This window comes from Acipenser ruthenus, chromosome 34, assembly GCF_902713425.1.
Source record: "Acipenser ruthenus chromosome 34, fAciRut3.2 maternal haplotype, whole genome shotgun sequence".
Classification (NCBI taxonomy): Eukaryota; Metazoa; Chordata; class Actinopteri; order Acipenseriformes; family Acipenseridae; genus Acipenser; species Acipenser ruthenus.
In genome coordinates, this window is record NC_081222.1 from 12,123,860 (window position 1) to 12,149,614 (window position 25,755).

A 25,755-nucleotide genomic window follows, 5' to 3' on the forward strand; every position below is an offset into this window, starting at 1 on the left:
ACGAAGCTGATTGGTTGCCCCGGCTCGCTCTCACGTCGTTATGTTTTTTGCGAGGTTGCGCGCTGACGCGAGCTCTGCTTTCAGACTCCAGCGGAGGGACGGACGGGATCCATAATCACAGTAAGCGACTCAAACTAATTATTTAATGGTTTTTATTTGGTTAAATTCAGGATTGTAACTCGAAACCAGCGTGAATGTGGCGTTGGTGTACCTTATATAATAATAATAATAACAGGCGAAACGCGTCGTAGCGCGCGAGTCACTTGCTTATAAACCGTTAAAAAAATATTTAAATGCTCGAGATGTTTTGAAACACGAAATGAATTTATGTACCGCTACTCCTATTTTTTTCTTTTTATTCAGTAGTGGGTTAAGGTTCAAACTACATTTACTGGAACCGCCGCTGTTTGTAATCCGTTTATAAATGTTCCTTTCTTTACCTCACGTTTTAATGTTTGGCTGCGGTTCGTGTCGCTATGCCGCCACTTGATGTTAATTTGTAAGTAACTGTGGGGTAAAGCTTTACCTTGAACACTTGGGTTAATAAAACACACGAGTGTGCGTGTTTTTCTGTCTGTTTAGTGCTGCTTTCAGCCTAGTGTTTTTTGACAAAAATGAATAAAATGGCGGCGCTGGCGAAGCACACGAGGGGGAGGATGCAGTGAACCGGGAGCTGCACAATTTCTCGGTCCCAAATTCAGAATGACCAGCCCCTGTTTCGCTCGTCTTGCTTTAATATAAAAATAATAATAAATAAAGACTCGATTTTGATAGTTTTATTCTCTCTCTCTCTCTGTATTGCTCCCCGAGTCTCTCTGTTCTTTTTGTGCCCTTTGTTTTGGGGGAGAAGATGGCGGATGGCGTGCAGCGAAACGTGCCCAGGCAGTGAGACTGGAGCGCCACCCTGTTATTCGTGTCCTCCGGCAATTGCATGCTCGGTTCGCATGCCTGCTGTATTTTAACCTTATTTAGTCGGATGCAATTAAGGGTAAACTCTTAGATGACTGCATTGTAACTTAGTTGTCAGGTGCAACCATTAAAATATCCTTGTCCCTGTCATTTTTTGTTGAATATAATGTGTAAGCTGTGTGCAGTGACATTGGGTACATTGCTGTCATGAATGAAACAGGATTTGCTAACACAAAACTGGTGTAAACTCTCCAAACTACACTGTACACAAAGGGGCGTGAAACGGATTCTCTTTTAAAAAAAAATGCTTGCTAAAAAATCACTAGCTTCCAATTTTACTACGAGGAGTAGTTTTGCGCTGCTTGCTCCACAGTTTAACTCGAATCTCCCTAGCAATGCCCCCATATATCGATTTGCTTATCTGATCTGCACAGCTGCCGACTGACACTTGTTTTTTTTTTTACTGTTTTTGAGACCCTGTGAAAGGGGATAGGGTTGCCGTTTCTATGGCAGCGAATGAGTCTTTTGTCTGGTCTCGGCACAGCAACATAAGCTGGCCTATGTTGGAATAACATCAATCCCGCAGCTTTGAGTTTAACACAGAGGTGTCTGTTTTACAGTAGGGTGCTTGTAAAATAATTATTTGAATATCGATCGTGCACGCTAATCTTTAAATGTGGTCCAACTTGTGCCCTTTGTACGGTATATAAACGCTTGACATGTAAACGGCATTAATGAATCGCATCTCTTGCCTAAACCAGACTGGGCAATGTAAGAACATGACAAGTTCAACCCGCTTAGAATTAAAATACTCAAGTTGTGGTGCAGAGTAGTCTGGCTGTAGATCGGTGCTCTGCAAGACCATGTGCTTTTTGCAGATTCCCAATTTGCCGTCCATTCTGGGTTAGGTATTCAATTCCTGGTGGATACTGGGTGATGTACAAAGGCCTTGGTATTATTAGAAGGGTTGCATTCACACAAAGTGCCCATTGTAGTGTGGCACACAGAAAATCCCATTGTCCAATGACCAGGCCCCTTCCCGGAGCCCACCAAGGTCATGTTAGTCTGCAGCACAGGCAGTTTTAGAAGTCTGTGCTGGTGAGTAATTTAGTATTTTTGTTAATTGCTTGCTTAAACTACCAGGTGGCAGGTTGCTAGTATCAATAGCTTATGAAGTAATTCTCCCTGAAATGCACACAAACCCTCCTGCTGTTTTTTTTGTGTTTTGGCATTGGGCAAAGGGAATGCAAGTTTAGTCTTAGCAGTGCCCTCTTTTTCATTAGTTTCTTGTCTAAACTCCTGTCTTCTCAAGCTGTACTTTGCCAAGTCCAGACCGGTAAAGCGACCCCCCCCAGTTGGTCTGGAAAGCTTTTTTTAATGGTTTGTTTGTCTCCCAGTTCCTTCCGGTCGCTAAAGTGGGAATATTCTTATTTGGCCTGGCATTGTTCCGTAACCTTCCAGTACCTTTATTTAAATCAAACCTTACTGCACTGGCTTTCCAGAGATAATGTATCGAGTCTCCCAGCATGCTCGGAAGAGGGCTTGGAAGTGCAGGGTGAATCTACAACACACAGGACGTCTGGATATTTAAACATCAGATCAGGGATTTGCAGCCAAGCTCGGCTTTAAGTAGGTTGTGCATTAAAAACACAGAGACGAGGATGAAGTCCTTGAGCATTCATTAACACAAAGCACTGTGTTAATGTGCCACCTGTATCCTGTATTGGGGGGCATTGCTAAGATTAAAAACACAGATTAAACCGTTCCTTGGTTGCCTGTGCTGTACTCTGTGGGTTGAAAGGCTGACCCTTTAATTGCAGGCAATGGGCAGAGTTTGCGGTGTTCAGAAAAGGGGTGGTAAGGCAAACCGAGTCGAGCTGGGGCCAATGCCTGCTTGGGACGAGCGGCTGGCATACGAGGAACTCCTTTACTGGGACAGTCTGGTTCACCTCGGCGGGCGCCTTCACCCACAAGACTACAATAGGTAACTGCAAGGAATTTGTAGTGCTATTTTATGGGGGTGGGGAGCCCGGCAAAAAAATAATTCCTAATCTCTGGGCTGCGGGAGAAGTGGGTGGTCACTTTGCGTTGAGGAATCTGGGACAGTACGCGATTTAACGGTGCTTCAGAAGCACTGCGTATCGCTGACGAGCGTGGGTTGTTTTTGAAATTGGAGGTTGTGGTCTTGACCAAGGAAAACCTGAGGGCTGCGTTTTAATACAAGCCAATTAGCTCCCTGTGGTTTCAACTGAGCAAACGGCTGCTTAATTATTATTTATTTCTTAGCAGTCGCCCTTATCCAGGGCAACTTACAATTGTTACAAGATATCACATTATTTTTACATACAATTACCCATTTATACAGTTGGGTTTTTACTAGAGCAATTTCGGTAAAGTACCTTGCTCAAGGGTACAGCAGCAGTGTCCCCCCACCTGGGATTGAACCCACGACCCTCCGGTCAGGAGTCCAGAGCCCTAACCACTACTCCAAACTGCTGCCCATCACCTTCAGGATGCACACAACACAGTTGCATAAATCTACACTTCAACAGGCTCTGAATGAGAATGGAAATTGACTTTTGTCTGGCCCTGTCTTGCAGCTTTGCAGTGAGGTGCTGAATTTGGGGGGGGGGTTTCTTTGTTTTATACGTTTAATTTCTCCGCATACGAGATGTAGTTTCAATAATAGGCCTGTCCTTGCTTGCTCAGGAACGTGATGTTTTTAAAATTCATTGTACATGAGTACTGTTCTCGAAGAGTGCGGTCTGGAGGCAGGATGAATTGCCTCAACCCAGTTTAATGAGATTTCGATGTTATGCTGTGTTCGAATGTGCAGTAAGAAGCGACTGTTAGGAACCAGCGCCGTCTGTTTGTTCCCAGCACAGGCTGCTTGCAGCTGGTATACAGCGTGACCTGGTATTCTCTTCAGTGGAAATATGGACTGCAAGAAGTTTGTGGTCAAACACTCGGTAGAGATAGCAAACTTTTTTATGGTCCGTCTGCATTATGGAAGGAAATGTTAAAATAAGAGGGAATGGTCCGTAGCAGAGTCCCTGAATTGTGCGATCACTGGTGGATTTAACATTGATTTTCAGGTCAACTTAACCGGCAGACTTCATTGAAGTCTGTTAATTCTGTACAGTGGTGCCTGAAGTGTTCCAGAAATGTGCTTAAGGATTGTAATAGGTTTTTATTCTCTCCCCCACCCCAGCATTCACCTCCTTAAACCTGCGGGTCCATTTTAAACCTGCACTCATGTCGTTTTAGATACGAAGAACTGCGCTACTGGTACGACTGTCTGTGTTACGAAGAGGATCTCCGACTGTATCAGCATTACACCGCACCGTTACCCAGACGGGATCCCCAGGAAGGAACCTCAGAATCGGAGTCAACCATGGTATGTTACTTTGCTTTGGAATAAATGAATTGTGGTGACACATGTGTAGGTGGATTTATTGCAAACTGCTTTTACTGACCCTGAGCCACTAATGCAGAGCTTGCCAGGTCAACTGCATCTGCTTTGTATTATTCATCTGCATCTTAGTCATCGGCAAAAGCAGCAATCGTTTCTGGTACTAATTGATTTTTGTTCGTGGCCTGAATCGATTGCTGAATGACGTTGGAATTGTTTTGGTAAAGGTGTTCAACATCTTCAGATCTTAAGTGAGCGTATTCGAGATTACCTGTAGGTTTGTTTTGAAATAAATACAAAAGGAAGAGATTACTAGGTGACAAAATGTGTTTAGTTTTAACTAAGGCTTTATCTTAAATGTAGATTTAGAGCCTCAAATACTAGAAGAAAATTAAAATCAGTGACAAATGTTTTGACATTGAGAGCAGCTGTCATTTGAATGTTTTTATTTGAATTTCTATCTTTGGCAGTGTTGAGTGTTTTAATAGTCCGTAGAAGATTTGCAGACTGAACTAGCAGTACGTTCTGCAATGCTTCCTCTACTGCTTCTCCGTAACTAATGCTATGTGACAGTCTCCTCCCTTTCGGCAGCGCCCCATCCGCATCTTCGTGAACGATGACCGCCACGTCATGGTGAAGCACTCGGCCGTGTACCCCACTCAGGAGGAGCTGGAGGGGGTGCAGAACATGGTGTCCCACTCGGAGCGCGCTCTCAAAGCCGTGTCAGACTGGCTGGACGAGCAGGAGAAGGGGCCCCCGAAGACGGCCGAGCCGCAGGAGCAGGGGGAGGCGGGCGCCGAGGAAGAGAAGGAGGGGGACGAGCCCGAGGAGACCCCGTGAGTTTAATGCACTGTGGGCTTGAGGAGGAGCGTAGCGCTGGCAGCTTGCACCCAAACCACCCAATTCAGTGGCAGAGCACTTTAGTTACTGATCTTGTGCTGAGCTGGTTTGCATGGATTAGTGGCAGTTTGTCTTTTGAAGGGATATAGTTTAGAACAGTGTGTGTGTGTGTGTATATGTGTATATATATATATATATATATATATATATATATACAGTGCCTTGCGAAAGTATTCGGCCCCCTTGAACTTTGCGACCTTTTGCCACATTTCAGGCTTCAAACATAAAGATATGAAACTGTAATTTTTTGTGAAGAATCAACAACAAGTGGGACACAATCATGAAGTGGAACGAAATTTATTGGATATTTCAAACTTTTTTAACAAATAAAAAACTGAAAAATTGGGCGTGCAAAATTATTCAGCCCCTTTACTTTCAGTGCAGCAAACTCTCTCCAGCAGTTCAGTGAGGATCTCTGAATGATCCAATGTTGACCTAAATGACTAATGATGATAAATAGAATCCACCTGTGTGTAATCAAGTCTCCGTATAAATGCACCTGCACTGTGATAGTCTCAGAGGTCCGTTTAAAGCGCAGAGAGCATCATGAAGAACAAGGAACACACCAGGCAGGTCCGAGATACTGTTGTGGAGAAGTTTAAAGCCGGATTTGGATACAAAAAGATTTCCCAAGCTTTAAACATCCCAAGGAGCACTGTGCAAGCGATAATATTGAAATGGAAGGAGTATCAGACCACTGCAAATCTACCAAGACCTGGCCGTCCCTCTAAACTTTCAGCTCATACAAGGAGAAGACTGATCAGAGATGCAGCCAAGAGGCCCATGATCACTCTGGATGAACTGCAGAGATCTACAGCTGAGGTGGGAGACTCTGTCCATAGGACAACAATCAGTCGTATACTGCACAAATCTGGCCTTTATGGAAGAGTGGCAAGAAGAAAGCCATTTCTTAAAGATATCCATAAAAAGTGTCGTTTACAGTTTGCCACAAGCCACCTGGGAGACACACCAAACATGTGGAAGAAGGTGCTCTGGTCAGATGAAACCAAAATCGAACTTTTTGGCAACAATGCAAAACGTTATGTTTGGCGTAAAAGCAACACAGCTCATCACCCTGAACACACCATCCCCACTGTCAAACATGGTGGTGGCAGCATCATGGTTTGGGCCTGCTTTTCTTCAGCAGGGACAGGGAAGATGGTTAAAATTGATGGGAAGATGGATGGAGCCAAATACAGGACCATTCTGGAAGAAAACCTGATGGAGTAGGCAAAAGACCTGAGACTGGGACGGAGATTTGTCTTCCAACAAGACAATGATCCAAAACATAAAGCAAAATCTACAATGGAATGGTTCACAAATAAACATATCCAGGTGTTAGAATGGCCAAGTCAAAGTCCAGACCTGAATCCAATCGAGAATCTGTGGAAAGAACTGAAAACTGCTGTTCACAAATGCTCTCCATCCAACCTCACTGAGCTCGAGCTGTTTTGCAAGGAGGAATGGGCAAAAATTTCAGTCTCTCGATGTGCAAAACTGATAGAGACATACCCCAAGCGACTTACAGCTGTAATCGCAGCAAAAGGTGGCGCTACAAAGTATTAACTTAAGGGGTCTGAATAATTTTGCACGCCCAATTTTTCAGTTTTTTATTTGTTAAAAAAGTTTGAAATATCCAATAAATTTCGTTCCACTTCATGATTGTGTCCCACTTGTTGTTGATTCTTCACAAAAAATTACAGTTTCATATCTTTATGTTTGAAGCCTGAAATGTGGCAAAAGGTCGCAAAGTTCAAGGGGGCCGAATACTTTCGCAAGGCACTGTATATATATATGAGACACACACACGCACGCACACACGCACGCACGCGCGCGCGCGCGCGTTTAGTATATACACTCTAGGCTTGATGAGCAGTGGATGCAACAGTTTGCCATCCAGGTTATTTATGGCTGCTTGCATCCAACACCTCTTAAATGGATTGGAGATCAGTTTTATTTTCTCCTCTGGCTCTATGCTATAGACAGTAGCAGTTTCCATTTGAAGGCTTGTTCAGGCAATCTCCTTCCTCAACAGCCTTCTTACTAGTTTGTTATAAGACGATGGTCTTCAACGGTGCTTTTAAATTGTGTAACAAGAAAATTGAATGAAACCTTGCTTGAATCTAAAGCAGGGAAGAAAAACCTTTTAAATTCAGAAGTGTGGTGTTGATGCTTGAGCAGTTGATTGGGACCTGTTGTGTAAGGTGCTGACGTGTGCCGTTTCCTGTCTGTGTTCCAGTGAAGAGAGGGCTGCAGACCAGGCCACCAGGACCCTGCGAGGAGTGATGAGGGTGGGGCTCGTGGCAAAGGGGCTCCTCTTGAAAGGGGATTTAGATTTGGAGCTGGTCCTCCTCTGCAAGGATAAACCCACCATCACTTTGCTGAAGAAAGTGGCTGAAAACCTGGCTGTGCAAATCAAGGTAAGCCTTGTAGTTTAGTCTGCTGTGCAGCTACACTTACTGCAGTTGATTGTGGCAAAAAAAAACATACCTCTTCGGACAAACCATGACTGAAAAAATTACACATTTCTTCAATGTGAAGCTGTTTGTTCAAACGGCTCCAGTTTTGGTAGTTAATAAATTAATGACTTTTTTTTAATAAACAGAAATATGTAAGTTTCAGTTGGCTACTGTTTTGCAGTATTTCTGTATTTAAAATGTTCCATTCTAGTCTCGGACATTTGAAGATTTAGACATGTGCTACATTACTGCAGTATGAAATGTCTCATCCCCTGCTGGAATGCAGATCTATAGGCTGTAGTGTCTAAAGAACGACTCCCCAGTTACATAACTGCTTTAGGGATGTGTGAATAGCCATGCTGGTCCATGCACAAGGTGCACAAACCAGGTGTTTTGGTAAAATCAGCTAAAATGTGTAAATATATTCACTAGCTTTCGACTGTCAAGCTAGTATGTTTTTTCTATTAAAGGGCTATCTAAAAGAGGTTTTCATAGACTTAGGACATGCTTTACCACAAGTTGACTAGTTGACTAGTAGTTGTAAGTGACTCTGCAGCTGATGCATAGTTCACACACCCTAGTCTGTAAGTCACCTTGGATAAAGGCGTCTGCTAAATAAACTGATGATGATAATAATAATAATAATAATAATAATAATAATAATAATAGTTGCAGGTCGTGGTGTCCTGTTCCCAATACTGAAGGCTCTGATCCTGTTCAAGCATCGTCTCTATCGTGAGATATGGCGATCTTAACAACGGATGCTCATTCATATATTGTCATTTTCCTGTTTGCATTAGACCGTCACAGAGGAGAAGTACGAGGTCATACAGTGCATCAGAGAAGCCGCCATCGTCGTCAAGAGTACGAAGGAGCCGGTTCTGACCCTCACCATTCACCTGACCTCCCCGGTGGTGCGGGAGGAGGCGGAGAAGCAGGCTGCTGGAGGTAAGGCAGTCTGGAGAGGGGACGCGCTTCAGCCCACGAGACCACGCCATTGTTTATTGGGCCTTCAACAGAGCTGAGTCCTGTATCTGTAATGTAGTGAACCCTGCTATTTTTAGCCTGTAACACTTTTTGTTTTAAGTGTAGCATTTGATGGCCCAATATACAGTAAGATTAACTATTATAAACTCTTGTAACTTTCTTTTTCTCGAGTAAAGAAATGCTTTTGAAGGCTTTTTTGAGAAGTGGTAAAAAAAAAAAAAAAAAAAAAAAAAAATTACTTGATTGCATGTGTTTTTATACTGAGATTGTATTAACGGTTTGTGTTGCAGCAAAAATGAGTAGCGAGGGTTCTCTGTTCTGGTTACTAGCTGGCAGACGGCTACATGTTTGTTGTAAATTTGTTTTAGGAGGGAAGCATGGCTTTTAGATAAAGTTGGCAATTTCTCTCTTGACTCTCTCTCTTGGCTGAATAACATTTGCCCAGTCACAGTCAATCAAAAAATAGATAGGGTCAGGACTAAGTATTGCGTATTTTATTTATTTTTGTTATTTATAGAAGCATATTTAAAACCTGCAGTTACTTAATCCCAGTGCATTTTCCCCTTTTTTTAAAATGACACCTTTTTATAGTGGTCCGATACAGTGGTAATACTGCCCACTTAGTTCAAGGCAAGGCAAGTCCGGTCCTAGATTTAGTTTTATACTAACGCTAGCCTTATCTAAACCCCATGCTCAGACTGAAGCCATCAGTTTTGCTGCAGTGCAGACATGTTTTTATACTGTGCATCTATTTGATTATTAATGCCTGTGGTTCCGATCTGATCTTTTCTATCAAGCCTTCTAGTTTGTCAATTTTAGGGACGCTGGACCTTTGACCAACTGGACGCTCTCTGTCTCGGGAGGGGCAATGCAGCACACCCATTGGAGTGGGAAAAGGGGGGGGGCGATTCCCCTTTTTAAATAATGCACATGAAGGACTAGTCTACCATAGGCAAGATGCAGTACCACCATTTTAAATGAAGGCAGCTGCGGCACTTTGCTGTAAAGTGTAGGGGCAGTATTTCTTGCCTCAGAAGTACAGGCTTGTGCACCAAGCTGTAGCTCTTCAGTCTAATCAGGTTTTAAATGACCTGCTGTAATAGAAAGCCAGGCTATTACTTTTAGGGACCCCCCCACCCCCCTTTTGCCCAGTTTGGGAGGCTGCCTCTTCCCCCTCTCCGCCTGACAGAACACCCTTGGTCAAACTGTGCCTTGTCTTCTTATTCCACCTGCAAATAGAAACGCTAACAGTCAACGATCCTCCGGATGTTCTGGACAGGCAGAAATGCCTTACTGCCTTGGCGTCCCTCCGACACGCCAAGTGGTTTCAGGTTTGCATCTTGTTCTTATATTTGTCTATTTTAGTTTTTTTAAAGTAGTGATTTTTGTGTTTTCTGTACTGCAATGTTCTACGTTGAGACAGAATAAGGCTAACTGGTTTAACTTTTGTAGTGCGGTACTTGGTGCCTGTCTTTGGACGGCTGCTAAAGAAGCACTCCGATTGGAAAGGGTATTTCATACATATAGGTTAGCGTTTTACTCCAATCTAGTCAGGCTTTTTTTTTGTTTTTTGTTTTTTTTAGTTGCTGCTTTGTTTTAAGAGTAATATTTGTTTTGTTTAATACATTTGTGTTGTATATTAATTCTGATAGAGACAATTGCATTTTTTACCCTTGACAAAGTAGCATTTACAAGTTCAAACATTTACAGTACTAATATGTCTCATGTCCCAGGTACACTATTCCTTCTGGCCTCTTGCTGTGAACTGTGATCAAAATGAAACTAAAAGCAGATGCACATGGACTCCTTTGTTTCCATGGAATGACCAAGCTGAGGCACTCAGACTTGGCTGAACTGACATGTATTCTGCTCTGGCTGTGCTCATTAGATAAGGGCGCTGGTAGTTTATCATTGCGCATTATTCCCAAACTACCCTTTACCTAACGATGGACTTGCCCACCCTCCCCACCCCAACACTACCAGCTGTGTTCCATGGTGTCTTGGAAAAGGCCTGCTATGAAAGGAGTATTGCACCTGATCTTGCCTTTTTAACTTTGTTGTATTCTTACTATGCTGGTATACTTGTTCACATATTCTACAACCAACTTGGCTACAAACACCCCCACGTATGTCTACAAAAATAAGTTCTGGATAACATACATTGCTGTAAATGTATTGCTGGCGACCTGTTATCCTATTGAGGCAAGCCCTTAAAACGTATTCATTTTCAATCCACAATAAAACTCAAATCCCTGTGCAGTTGTTGGCCAGCATATTTGACAAGTATGCCTGCAAGTTGTCAGGACAGCGTGCGAGCCTCTGGCCGGGTCTTGTTAACGTGTCTTCTCCGTTCCTAATGTTTTAGGCCAGGGCAAACGGGCTGAAGTCTTGCGTCATCGTCATCCGCATCCTGAGAGATCTGTGTTCGAGAGTCCCCACCTGGGCCCCACTCAAAGGATGGGTGAGCACCTTGCATGTCTCCACTTCGGTTTCTTCTCTGTCCACCAGAAGAGAACCTGCATGCTTTACCTTCATATACAAAATTGCTGTAAAAATATGACACTACATATGCTTTGTCACACATTCTCCAAACGCTCTTCACAATAAAAGAATATGACACTGTTTGAATATTGTTAGCTTCAGCTAACTGGTGCTCCACAGACGGCCCTGAAGCTACTGTGTGTTTGCATCCTAAAGCTGACCAATAAGTGTATCTGTTAAGAGACTCTAATATGGCATTTAATGAAACTGGTGGTAGCTTTTTAAATGGATTTAAAACCGTATCATGCCAATCTCCTCCCCCCACACCACCCAATAAGATGAATCAATCCTGTGTCTTGCATAATTACTAAAAGTGCCCCATTGATGGATTTGGTGCAGCACATAGAATTTTAGGATTGAGACATTCATTTAAAAAAAAAAAAAAACTTCATAATTCAAAGAAACTGCAAAATCATATTTTAAAAGTCTACCGTGAGCCATAATGGTAGTACAGTAGTATTTCATGTTAGATTTTGAAACGTTACATTTTTCAATTTTTTCGTTGTGTATAGGGGTTAAAATAGAGCCGTATTTCAAAATGTTAACATTATTCAGCAGGTTTCATTCAACTTTTGAGGCACAATTAGTTAATTCTATAGGGTGATGCAGAGCTATAGATGGTTTCTGTTGTAACTCTTCACATTGCTGTCTCTCTCAGCCCCTGGAGCTGCTGTGTGAGAAGGCGATTGGAACTGGGAACCGACCAATGGGGGCAGGGGAAGCTCTTCGCAGAGTTCTAGAGTGCCTCGCTTCAGGAATCCTGATGGCAGGTAAATACCAAGCTGCTTTTACAATGAGCCCTGTCTTGTACACCTGCGCACACACACACACAAGAACCGCTGGGGTACTGGAACTTCATCAAACTAAATGTAAATGCAGCACAGTCCAGTTCACTTGGGGTTCAGTCTTAGACCAGTTTGACAGTGTTGTCCATGCTACTAAAAATAGGATTTAGAAGTTTCCCCAAAAGTAATATCCTGGCTTTCTATTCCATCAGGTCATTTTAATCAAGAGCTACAGCTTGGTGCACAAGCCTGTGCTTTTAGGCAAAAAAAAAAAAAAAAAAAAAAAAGTAATCTCATGCCTACCCAACATTAGACACCTGTCTACAGCAAACTTGTTCACCCATTACAATGAAAAGATCTATAGCCCCTTTCACACTGGCATGCTCTACCCGGGTGGTGGCCCGGTGTCATGATATTTTGGTCTCGCTCGACCCGGGTCAAAGCGTGCCGACCCACAGAGGTGGGTTGCTGTCGACCCCAGGTACGTGGTTTTACACTTTGCAGGATTGCGACCTGGGTACGAGTGACAGTGTGAAAGGGGGCTTATGAAGGTGCAAGTGGTAGTTTTAAAAAAATAAAAAAAACTTACTATTTAAGGGTGGTGTTAAATAATTCCTCCCTGATTGTCTTTCTTTCCAGATGGTCCTGGCCTCTCTGACCCCTGTGAAAAGGACACCACTGATGCCATCAGCCACCTGGACAGGCAGCAGCGGGAGGATATCAGCCAGAGTGCTCAGGTGAGCTTTTCTTCCACTGATGTCATCCTCCATTTGACCAGACAGCAGAGGGAGGAAGTGACCCAGAGTGCTCAGGTGAGCTTCGCTGCTGAAACCGGACTGCAGCTTCAAACTGCTGCTGAGTTTATATTGCTTTGTAATCCCGAAACCGGAAACAATCGCATACAAATTAAAAAATACAACTGTGTACAGTATCCAGTGGGTTTTAAAATTCTGTGCACCAAATAATTTTTGGAATCCCAGATTGGAAAAACAATAATTTAAACAATGTATCAAATTTGATGTTTTTTACACTATACCTTTTCTTTCAAATCACCCCTAATTGCTCCCCTAATTGCCAGTACTACAAACTTGCATTTTAATTACTTTTATATGCAAGTATTTTAACAAATAACTGGTGACAAGTTTTAATGCTTTAGTTAAGGGATCTGTAATAGGTGATTTATAAAAATGTTAATTGCTGTTCTATATTCTGTAAATGAGACCTACTCTTTTGCCATAGTGTTTTTTTATTTTAAATTTTTTTTGCTATCTGTAATCTCTCAATGGATATAGTCTGTCCTTTCAGGTCTGTTTTTTGTCTCTTGTCTGTCTGTCTCTCTCTGCCTGTCTGTCTGTCTCCACTAATTGTTTGGGGCTGCTTTGCTTTTGCAGTAGTTATACACTTTTTCTATTTTATTTATTCCTGTTTTATAACCACTTGTATAACTGATCCCTAAACTAAAGTGTGACCAAGGGTTTTACATGCTGTAGGTTGGCTTTTCTAATTTTTTAAAAGCAGTTGGTTGAAGGTTCTCTCTTGTTATCCAGCATGCCTTGAGGCTGGCAGCTTTCGGACAGCTTCACAAAGTGCTAGGAATGGATCCTTTGCCTTCCAAGCTGCCCAGAAGACCAAAAACGGACACCCCAATCGATTACACTGGTGAGGAAGGCATCTGAGCGGCTTTATTAAACTGAATGCGAGTGAAATGTGTGCTGTAGCTGCTTTGTGTCGCAGTTCGTTAATTCACTAGAGGGCGATTCACTTTGAGACCACATCGGCAATACGTTTTCGTGTTCTGTACTTTACTGTATAATGGCCCTTCACTAGTGCGCTGTTTTAATATTTTAAGATTTTGGTGCAAGTAGAGAGCACTGTAGTACTTGATCTGATTTCCCTGCTTCCCCCATAAGTAAATACAGCAGTCCTGTGCGATGTACAATTCCTGAAAGTGGACCATTTGGAGAACTGAAGTCAAGCTTGTGTTGATATCAAAATCGTAGCACCCGAAGAGACCCGAAGTTTTTTCTTAAGTAAATTCACTCTTTCAGGGTTTAGACTAGAGTCCTGTTAGACTGGTAGCTACGGTTTTTGAGTGTTGACTTCATCTGTTCTTCTGCAGTTCAAATCCCCCCCAGCACCACCTACACGCCCCCAATGAAACGGCCAATGGAGGAGGAAGACATGGGAGACGACAAAAGCCCCAACAAGAAGAAAAAGAAGCTGCAGAAAAAAGGTCAGCCAACCAGAGCTGCACTCGTGCCTGGTCTGTCTCAATGCAAGTTCAAAGGATTGTAGAACAGTTTTCAGTCTTGTTATATTGACCTTATTGACTTTATTGGTCCACCCTTTGTGCTTAGAATTTACGTTGTTTCGTGATTATACAGGTATTTCAAATACAATGCTCTAGATCAGGGTCCTGGTCCTGGTAAGCTACTGTGGCTGCTGGTTTTTGTTTGTCAATTTCTCAATTACTTAAGTGAATCAACTATTGGCTTAATTAGTCAAGGTTAACATGTGTTCCAGATATTTAGCCACTGATGATGTAAAGACACCTATAAAACCTGCTGGATAGGGCTGTCCAGGACCAGGGTTGGAGATCCCTGCTCTAGATAAGCCATGTGGCCGACAGGAAACAGGACACAGCAGTTTGATAGCTGTTTAATCTGAAACAATGTCATTGTGTTATAGGAAGCAGCGGTCTAACATTGTCTTTTGAAATAAACCATTTCAAATTGAATTATAAAACCAAAGCAGCAAAAATGAACAGTAAAGGGGACTGGTTATAATAACAGTGCTACTATGTAAGGAATTTGACTTTTTTAATAACCTTGGTTAAAGCTGATTTTATTCAGTAACCTGGACCGCCTTTTGATTCTTCCCCAGGTTGAAGTCTCTTGTAGACGTGTCTCATGGTAGTTTTGTGTCTCCTCCCTTAGCCCCTGAAGAGAAGATGGAGCCTCCCCAAGCCATGAACGCCCTGATGAGGCTGAACCAGCTGAAGCCGGGCCTCCAGTACAAGCTCCTGTCCCAGACAGGCCCTGTGCACGTCCCGGTCTTCACCATGGCAGTCGAGGTCGATGGCAAGACCTTCGAAGCATCCGGACCCTCCAAAAAGACAGCGAAGCTCCACGTGGCTGTCAAGGTACTGGATTTCTCTGCATTTGGAAACCAAGTTCCTGCTTTATGTATTGTAATCTGACACTGACCAGCTAAGTGTTTGATCCGCGCTGTCGATTTTTTCTTTTCTGTGCTTTCCGTATGTGCCACACTAAGCTTTCTCTAACCTCTAATGTAATACTAATTGAATCAGTATATTGATGTTACTTTTGAGCTAGGTTCTTAAAGCTTCTTAACCAATGCAATTTGTACAGATTGGAGAAACTAGACCATTAGTTTCCAAACCAGAAACAGAGCTGTGTTTTAATGTGGGGCACTTTCTTAAAAAAAATTCTCCACTTCAATAATGTGGCAATTACTCTTTGCACTATTGATCTTATATTGCTGTCTTTTTAAAAAAAATGATTTTTAGCTTGACTGGTACTGGGAAATGGTGAACAAATTGCTTTCAGATCCAAACTGCTTTAACACAGTTACACATATGCTGGGAGGCCATGCTCATCCACGTTCGAATTCCTGTTAACTCTGCAGCTTCTGATCAAAGTTATGTCAAGCGTGGCGTCCTACTGTCCTGTCTCTGCTCTCAATCGCAGGTTCTACAAGACATGGGTCTGCCGACGGGGATAGAGGTGAAATGTGCCGATCCTGTTAAAGTGGATGAGGTGGTGAATGACGTGGTAATGAAGCCTGCTTTTGTAGCTCCGGCAGTCGCTGTGGAAGCGGTTGACGCTGGGGCGCAGAATCCCGAGCTTGGGGACGGCACAGAGGTTCGTGAAGCCTGAAGCGTTTGCTGAGCAGTCCTTTCAATAGATGGGCTTTCGGCAAATGCAGGAAATAAAACTTCTCTTTTGAATTTGAGGTGTGACGTTTGTTCGTTGGCTTTTCTAACTGCTGTATCCCCTTCACTCTGCAGAACGCCCGGCAGCAGGGCCCTATCCTTACCAAGCATGGGAAGAACCCAGTGATGGAGCTGAACGAGAAGAGGCGAGGGCTGAAGTACGAGCTGATCTCAGAGACGGGGGGCAGCCACGACAAGCGCTTCGTCATGGAGGTGAGAGGGGCAGGGAGGAACCAGCTAAGCTTTTTGGCCGAGGCTGTGCAAGCTGCATCCTAACCCCCTCCTCCCCATTCGGTACTGACCTGGTCTCCCTCTCCTCAGGTTGAGGTGGACGGTGAGAAGTTTCAAGGCGCTGGTTCCAATAAGAAGGTGGCGAAGGCGTATGCTGCTCTGGCTGCCCTGGAGAAACTCTTCCCCGAGGGCCCAGCAATGGACATGAAGAAGAAGAAGCCCCCTCCAATGGTGCGTGTGACCCCACACCTGTAGCCGTGCTTCAGAAGTGTTTCCCATGTGTTTGTATTGCACTTTAACAGGTCCCCCTAAACGTGCCACCCCAATACTTCCATTAAGGCCTTGCCCAAATCACTTTTGTGGGGATTGGCTTCATCTTCAGTTGAGAATTTTTATGAAATGCTCAAGCTATCTGTCCTAACTTTTTTTTTAGTAAAATATTAAACATATTTGAGATTATGTTTTGAGTCTATAAGTTTTTAAATGTGTATAATTTGCAATTACCAGGATCCACTTGTGTTGAACTATTACAAACCTTTCATAGCCATGTCCCTAGTGTAAATCATGAATACAATTGCACTAATGCACAAGCACCCGTTAAATAAACAGGGTTTAAAAAAGTACATCAATAATAATAGATACAAATCTACAGAAGAGTTTAAAATTTCTCTCCTAGTTGATCACAGGTTTGGGTATTTGGAGATGCCTTTCAATGGGCTCAGCTGAATACCTTTATATAATAGATGAAGGAAGTCTGACCCGGTTTCATTTGCCCACACAGCACAATGCTGGGTTTGGTTTGATGGGAGGGTCTCCAACAGACGGCTCCATGAACCCCCGGGGCCGAGGCAGAGGCCGTGGCCGCGGGAGGGGCAGAGGCTTCAATAACGCTGGTGGATACAACCAAGGTAAGGAACCGGCCGAGATGTGGTAAAAGCCACGCATACTTTGAATATGCTGTGTCCGGATCAACTAGTGCTGTGATCCGCAGGTTGCTTTGTGATAGGCATCACGATGGGCTGCTTGTATGAGGCATAAGAAGATCAAATGACCATCTTAATAACCCTGTTGAAAGCATACATGGGATAGGGAGAATATATATATTCATAGTAGCTATTGCGCGACTGTATTTAAGAACAGTTTGATCTACAGTGAGCTATGTTGTGCTTTTTGGCCTTGTGCTTTCTTTATACAATATATTGCCTCTTAACCCTTTGCGGTCCATTTATTAATCGCGCGTCAGGCACGTCAGGTCTAATTAATTTTCACACGCGCAGTTAATTTTAGACACGTTGTTTAAAAGTATTTTTTTCCACAGTCAGACGGGTTTAAATGGCCCTGCATATCAACAAAGCACTCACTAGGCATCTCCAGCCCCGCCCCACCCTATCGTTCGCTATAGCTTTTACATATGTAAGAAATAAATAATAACAATAGTCGTACATACTGATCGATCATCTCCTGATCACTCGTTTTATCACCAAACTCCTCAATAATGCGATCCAAGTCATTATTTTATTACTATAACATCTCAAAAAAGCTCTGCAAATGTCTGTGTTGTCTGTGCGCTGATTCAGTAAGCCAGCTTGTTTACTTACGACCCGCCCCGTTATCTGATACCAGATACCATGTAGATGAGATACGCCTTTTTTTTTTTTTACTTGTCTCGGCTCCTGTCGCTCCCACTCAGCAATTGAATGGTTTTCTCGGCTTTTTCCTGAGAAGAAAACGACTAGAACCCCGTTTTTTGCGTTGCTATAATGGTGTCGGACCCAGTCCGACAAAGGACCTGTCAGGAATAATTGCAATGTGGGACCCAGTCCGACAATGGACCGCAAAGGGTTAATAGAGGTATGCGTTGTTGCACAATGGATAGTTCTACCCTTAGTATTAAAGCTTGTTATCCTTCTGTCTGGGTACCACATGTGACTGGTGTCCTCTGCACTATGCACTGTAGCTGGCATGTAAAGCAGTGTTCGATGTGGGGTTCCTCTGTGGGGGTGTGTGCTGACCCTGTGCTCTCTTCTTCCCGCAGGAGGATACGGCAGTTACGGTTATGGATCCAACGCCAACGCTGGATACAGTAAGTCTCCCCTTTTTTTTTTTTTAATGTCAGTTTTGAAGAATACATTTTTAAAGTCTTTAGTTCTGCAAGGGGGCCTTTTGGCTTCCATTGGGTGACTTGGAATCTCAGACAAATTCCAGTATAACCCATTTCAGTTCCTGCACATGGCTTTATTCCAGGTATGGCTTAGTGCTGCTGACTGACTGGATTTCATTCAGGTTTCAGCTGCATGCGTAGATCTAAACTAACTGCAGTCTCCCCCTAACCACACACAAGCCTTCAAAACATTCAGATTGAACAGATTACAGCACAGATTGTAGGGCAAACTGTCTTCAGAATCGCTAACCCTTGAATATCTTTAGCATACAGGATTCTGTACCCTGCATGCTGTTCGCTTGCAGTGAGTTTCATTATTAAGTCCACACTTGATTTAATTGTAGCTCTCTTGTTGGGGTATGTAATAGTTCGTATTGCATTGAACAGAGCATTTCTTAATATCCATCTTTACCTTTCTAAACACAGTGATCTGAAATGGCTGCTTATGCTTGAATTGGTGTTTTTGGAGAATCCACACTGATCTCGTAAAGGGAATATAGACGCGTTGTCTTGGTTTTATTGCTAGATCAGTATTCCAATCACAAAGGCGTGTTTTGTGAAATATTCATGCCAGATGCCAGAACTCTTGCCTCCTGTAGCTTCACTATAGGACAGGCAGAGCTGGGGTCTGTGAAGGTCAGGAGTATTTTAAAAAACAATTTAACCAGAACTCCTATTGCATGCAAAGTTTTTGGTCAAGCGGTTGTGAATATTTATGAACCCAGTTAGACTTTGACCCTAAACTTTGCTACCTCTAAATGGAGGGGGTGGTGTCGACTGATTTGGTCTGAATGTCGTAGGTTCCTTGAAGTGCCCCTTGTATGGGGTCTAAATATCTCTTGTTGTTCTCTAGCAGTGCGAGGTAAGCGTATTTAAGTCCTCAACTATTTGAATTGAATGAATAGACCCTTTTGTGAACAATGCTTCAAGGCAATGCAATATTGAGGAACTTTACAAACAGACTGGAGAACCATGATAATCCTGTACTGGGTAATTGCTACCTCTGTGTAGCCAGAGAAACAACTCCCAGTGTGTGTGCTCCTGCTTCGTCTTTGCAGCCTCATTATGCACAGTCCCTTAGCCTATCCCACCTCCCTCCTCGCCTCACAATTTTACATTTCTCTGCTTTTAATCCATAGACAGGACACGATCCGTCACTTTTTTTTTTTTTTTTTTCTATTTTGATTCTAAACGGATTTTTCCGAAAAATATCCAGCAGCTTGTTCAGAGAAAAGGCCGTCTATCTTTGAGGACGTGTGACAGGAGCAGAGAAATCTAAAAAAAAAAAATAAACTAATTTTTAAATGAAAAGGCCATCGTGCCACAATTAAGTCATCTAATTTTTTTTTTTTCTCTGCTCTGTCTCAATCTGTAGGTGACTTTGTCTCAGACTGCTATGGCTACCACGAATTTGCATCTTAGACGATCCAAAAGCGTTGCACACAAACAAACAAGAATTGTATTCTCTCCATCCTTACTCCGTCAACTTCAAAACCCAGAGTGTGTTTAAACTGCCCGTGACGATACGAGCACCAGATCGACAACATCTCTCCTGGACTTGCAGAAAAGAACTTGATTGGACAAAAGCTTTAATCAAAGATGGATTGTATAATAAAATGCCTTTTTTTGGGGGGGAGGGATGGTTTTTAAAGGTAATTTTCCCAGGAAGAAAAAGACTTGGATTAACTATTTTTAACTTGCAAGATCACACATGCTTGTGTTCCATTTAAAAGAAAAATAAGGGGCTAACCTCCCTTTATAAACTGTTGTGTACCTACCTGGCTGTTCCACCTTCAACCTAGTTTTTAAAACGAACCCTTTCATTACTGTGCCCGTAGGGATCAGGGTTTGCTGTTCTGACTTTCGATCTGAAATGTGCTGCAAGCAGACGGTGTTTTTAACAGAGTAGTGTTCGTTCTTGAGAGCTACACCCCAGAATATGTACTCGCTGTCTTCAGTTGCCCCTTGTAACAGTTTTAAGAGTGACAATGCTGAGTCTTGCACGATACTGTGATTTTTATTTTTTGTTTTTCTTTTAAACAATTACTGTACGGAAGTAGTCATGTCACTTTTTTTATACTAAATAAACATTTGTCTCCTATTGAGGGGGCATAAAAAAAGCCTTTAATTTGTGCGTCATTTTGTTACATTACATTAAACAATCATGTTTAAACAATCAGATGTAATTTTATAAAAATGCTACAAGATCTGCTTTTTTGTTTGGGGCGGGGGTAGATTACAGGAAATTATAAGTGGCACTGTCCAGTGTGTTCAATTTTATTTGCTGAATTTAAAAAAAGGAAAGATTCCCCTATGAATATTGCAAGCTTATACAATTGCATACCTGGTCTTCCAGTGGAATATTTCTTTGAGGTCAAGTGTAAAATACAGTACAACCCCTTTTTAGCTGGGAGACTAGTGTATTTATGCAGTAGGACACCAATCTGTTTTTGTGTAACTACATAATCTCATTGCTCCAGTAGTCTGAACATCGGCATGCTGGATAGTGGGCTTGCTTGTTAATGCATACTAGCGATCAGTTTTGGTTTTAAAAGAATGTGCCTGTCTTGGTACACTTCAAGAACTGGACTTCCAAAATGCGGTGGGTGAGGGAGGACACATTTATGTTGAAGCATTGCTGTACACCTGGACCTGCTCAAACCCTTAGTAACGGTTTGTTCTACAATGTGTGATTTTATACGCCATGCACCCGAAGAATGTACAATCCGTTTTAAATATGCATTGAAAAACTTTTTAAAAGAGCTGTCTTACCAATATAATGTAATGCTTAGAGTATGATTCCCCTGAAATTCAGGCTTCTCCCTCTAAAAATGCTTTTTACTGTATTAAAATGAATTAAAGTTAATTAAAGTGAAGAATACCATAGAGGCTTTTGATTAACCTTCTATTACAAATGGCTGTTGGGAGCTTTTTTTGTTCCCCTGCAAGTAATTGCTTAACACGTTGTTTTAAACATTTAAATTAGAATGTCGCTTTTTTAATCAAGCTGGGACAGACTTGATTAAACATAAGCTAAATCTGCTTTTAATGAAGTGACCTTGACATGTCTGTGTCTGTTCATGTAACAAAATATACAAAGGACTGTTTGAGATATTGCCTAATGGAATCCAGTGGATACATCTCTCAAGTGACACGCAGTTTTGCTCGCTTTACTTTCAATAGATAGATTGATGGGATACCAGCTTTCGATTTACTGCAATGTGGTTCCAGTTACACTTCAGATAATTCAAAATCCCAACTAATCCCACATTTTAAAATGGCACGATTTGTTTCAGGTAAGTCTGTTGCATAGAAAAGCTTTCTAAAACCCTGATCACATTTAAGTGGGGTGTTTTGTTTTCTTTCTCTCCCCCTAGATAATTACTACAATAACGGCGGGTACTCTGGGGGAGGCGGTGGCGGGGGTGCAGCAGGGGGTCCAGGCCCGGGAGCTGGGGCAGCGCCGGGAGGTGGAGGAGGAGGGTATGGCTCTTACTATCAGAACGATGGGGGCTATTCGGCTCCACAGGCAAACCCCAAACCAGCAGGCAAGAAGCCTCCCCACCACCAGGCTGCCGGGCTGCCCAAGCAGCCTTTCGTCGCAGCAGGAGGGGCTGCAGCCAGCGGCCCGACGGGAGGGTACCAGGCCCAGCAGGGCTCCTACACCCAGGGTGGACAGTACTCTGGATACAACCAGGGGGGCAACCCAGGCAAGAAGAACTTCAACCAGGGAGCAGGGGCAGGGGGGTATGCCAGCTACAGCACCGCGTACCCAAGCCAGGTCACCGGCGGTGGCACGGGAGCAGCCAGTCAGGATTACAGCTACGAAGGTGAGCCCTGTTCAGGAGGTGGGGAGGGGGAGCGACTTACTGCAGGAGTTATTTTAAACAGCCGTGACTAGAATGCTCAATAGTGCTAAATTTAGAAACTTAATACAGTCATTGACGCCTGGCAGTCCTTCAGCGTCTCCCAAGTTTATTTGAGTATTAGTTTGTCAGTGAAATAGTTTTTTTTTTGTTTTTTTTTATATATACAAGTAGTGTGTGTTTTTTTTTTTGTCACAACCACAAAAGGATTTCTGTCCTGGCGAGAGAGAGATTCAGGCGACTGGATGTTTTTGAAAGCACAGTATACCTAAAATCTATAACTTGCATTTAACAGGGTATGGAAGCAACAACTCCTATGGCAGTGGAGGGGGTTCCTATCCTCCGAGCACCCCGGGAGCAGGTGGGGGATATGGGGGGGCAGCGACGGCAGCAGCAGGGCCCGCTAGTGGAGGGAGCAACTACCAAGGTGAGACTTGAGATTCAAACTGGAGAGGGGCTGGTGCAGGCGGCGCTGTAATGCTGTGTCTGGAGTGGCAAATGTGCTCCATTTCCCAGTAGGTGTAATAACACCTGACCTTGGTACTGTCTCCTTTTTCTTTTGGTCTTGTATGAAACGTGCAATTGCCTGCATCCTCGTACATCTACTAACTAGCATGTCAGTTTAAAAGGTGTTCTGTCCGCTTTTGAAAGTGGCATGGGCTCAGAATGTGTGTGTAAATCCCAGCGCTTGTTCAGGATAAGTTTATGCAAAGTAAGTCTTGGTGTTTTGTGTGGTGATAAGTTTTAATTGGCGGAGTGACATAGTCGCAGCTCTGTTCATTATCTTATTCAAATTTCCATATTTAAAATCCAATTTCAAATAGAAAATCATTGCCCCCAATTGAAAATATACATGCATGGAAAAAAAACTAATCAAATGGACATTTTAATGATTATTGGATGACCCCTTCAATGTGATGGGTATGCTGTGCTTTTCACAATACAAACGATGCACACCTCCTGTTACAATGCAGTGGATCATGCAAGGAAAGTATTGCGATTTTCATTGATTTGCACAATGAATCGTTTTGCCCTTAAATATACAAGGAATTAATTTAAACTTTGAGAATACAGTTGCAGCACACACAATCGCACCAGGTTTACTGACAGCATATCTTGTTTCTCTTTATCTCCCCATGCCCCACCCCCCCTCCCCATTTAGGATACAACGCTCCTCTGAACTACAGCGCCCAGGGTGGAGGCACCCCGAGTTACAGTGCTGGCACCCAGTCCTCGTACTCCAGTCAGGGTGGATACGGCAGAGGCGATCAGAGTATGAATTACCAGTACCGATAAACTGAACACAGGTTTCACAGCACCACCCCCCTTTTCTTCTTTTCAAATGAGCAACAAATCACACTTTTTTTTTTAAGAACTGCCATTTCCCTTGCGTTTTCATTTTTCACACAATCTCTCGGATAACCTGACTCCTGTATAATCATGGGAGATTAAGACAGGGGGGCTTCTTAACCATTTGAGGCTTGAAGTTCTGTGTTGCAGCATTTTTGTTGGATCGTGTGCAGAGTTTTCGTTTTCTTACATATTTCAGACCAAAAAGTTCACGCTCGTCTGCAAATAAACTCAGCAGTTGACCAGAATCTTTGAACTCGCCTGCCCTGTAGTTGCAACATTTACAGCTCTGCCTGAGATTACCACTACATTTTTAGCTCCCAAGTTCCTACCGTATGTACAGACTCTGTTAAACCCATCATTGGAAGGGATTCCTTGGGTCCGGTGACTCGTTTCTGATCCGGTCCCCATTCAGCCGGTCTGTCGTCTGTTCACTTCTCATCCATGGCAGTGTGTAAAAATGCTTACTGAACCAATGACAAACTTGACCGAGTTGCGGAGAAGGGGCACAGTTTCCTAAAATGTAATATAAAGGCTTGTTTGTTTTTTATTTTGTGAACCCCCAGCGTTTAAAGGTTTTCAGAAAGGAGGCTGTATCTTGCACACATTTTTGTCAAAGTATTTGTAAAGAAAAACAAAAATGGTGTCATTGTAATTTTAAGCTATTTTTTTTGTTTTGTTTACTTTGTTTTAACAATGACGAGGATTGTGCTGTGTTTGTTTTTTTTTGTTTTTTTTTTGTATGTCTAATTTCTGAATATTTTGGCCGGTCATCCTTACTAATGAATTGTAATTGACTGGGAACAAAAAAAAAAAAAAAAATATTGTAAAGTTGTGTCCTTTTTTTAAAAAAAAAATTGTGTGTGTGTTTTTGAGATTTGGGTCTGTGGCAGACACACTGCTTAACCAGATTTTGAACATTTTACATATCCGTCCAGCTCAATTTTGTGTGAAGCGCAGATATATTGGAACTTTTGATTACACAGTTTCACCACACTGTCTGTGTGCGGTCTTGCGCTCCTGCGCTCTGTTCATGTGTCCGGACAGTCTGCTTTTATCCTCGAACGTTTTTGTTTCTGAAAGTGGCTCACCCAGTTGAAGCACAGCAGCAGGGTGAGTCGCACAGACAGGTGAGCGCAGGTTCGTTACACAATCAGTGGTCTTTGCGAGAGATTCTGCAGGGAGTATCGTTTTCTTAGGGTTAGGGATGGAGAGTAGCCCCATATATGAGAATAGGGGCCAGGACCTTGTTGCTGACACCTGCTGTTCAGCTCCTTGGTGGAAACTCACTGGCCATATCAATGATGGATCAGGCACCTATTTAACATGTTCTCAAATTACTCCATTTACATTGTGCTCCCTGGCGTTGCTTTGTTTTTATTCACAAGAACATACTTTTCCTGAATTCTGTTTTGTGGTTTTTGTAGGATATTAAATAGGCCAGATGTACCTTTTACATTATATTGTTACAAATTATCCTTGTAAATAGGTTCTCATTTTATATAAACAGTACTGTGTACCATGTTTACAGAGTAATTAACCCTCACTGGCAACCAGTTTAGTGAGCCTCCCCTGCCACCATTGTAGATTCAAAATTGCAAACAGACTTACAGGATGCCTTTGTCCTGAACTTGCACTAAAAAGTTCTATTTGGATAAGCAGTTCTCTAGAATGATGTGTAAAAATGTAAGTGTGACGTATCTGCTGGAGATTGAGACTCAGTTTTTGATGATGGTTCTTAGCCAATCCTCTCAATTTGTTTAATTTTTATAAATATACAAAATTATAAAATAGAAGCATTATTATCATGTGTGTGGTTTTTAAAAAAAAAAAGTTTGAAGTTGGACAAGTAGGACAGGTGCTTCTCTCTGTGTACAGAAGAATGAAGTGTTTCCCGTTAGCAGGTCTCGCTCTCTCCACCCATCACCCCTCCACTCATCTGTTTGAGGGTCTCCCCTCATTAGTGTTCTTGTGTTTGCACATCCTGTTGGGACCAGCCTCGTTTCTCTTGAGCCGTCACACAGAACTGACTCGCTGGGTATGCTGAGGTTTGAGCCCAGTCAATCGAGTGCTTAATTAGACCTTTTTAATTGTTCTTAGTTCCTAAAAGGTTATTTATACAATTGTATAGGTAACTTGAAATCTCTAACTGTTTAAAAGCGGACAACAATAAAGGTCTAATTAAGCTAATGAAAAGTT

General features: G+C 42.7%; 1 protein-coding gene across 7 annotated transcripts; it reads left to right on the plus strand.

Moving 5' to 3' along the window:
• The first annotated feature begins 11 nt into the window (after nt 1–11).
• LOC117962317 (interleukin enhancer-binding factor 3-like) lies at nt 12–25,358 on the plus strand. Of its 7 annotated transcripts, none has more exons than XM_034910387.2 (21): nt 41–120; nt 2,730–2,893; nt 4,177–4,306; nt 4,913–5,157; nt 7,461–7,641; nt 8,481–8,628; nt 9,907–9,998; nt 11,033–11,128; nt 11,867–11,978; nt 12,633–12,805; nt 13,541–13,652; nt 14,113–14,226; nt 14,930–15,135; nt 15,704–15,877; nt 16,024–16,161; nt 16,270–16,410; nt 16,961–17,087; nt 18,215–18,262; nt 21,718–22,170; nt 22,502–22,633; nt 23,369–25,358. In XM_034910387.2, exons 2-21 carry the CDS (start codon nt 2,733–2,735, stop codon nt 23,500–23,502), a joined length of 3,117 nt encoding a protein of 1,038 aa, XP_034766278.2. In that variant the 5' UTR covers nt 41–120; nt 2,730–2,732; the 3' UTR covers nt 23,503–25,358. The 7 variants fall into 7 exon arrangements, with proteins under 7 accessions (XP_034766280.2, XP_058863192.1, XP_034766278.2 ...); XM_059007208.1 differs by having other exon boundaries at nt 42–120; nt 4,895–5,157; XM_034910388.2 differs by having other exon boundaries at nt 42–120; nt 4,895–5,157; nt 12,633–12,730.
• Nucleotides 25,359–25,755: the final 397 nt, after the last annotated feature.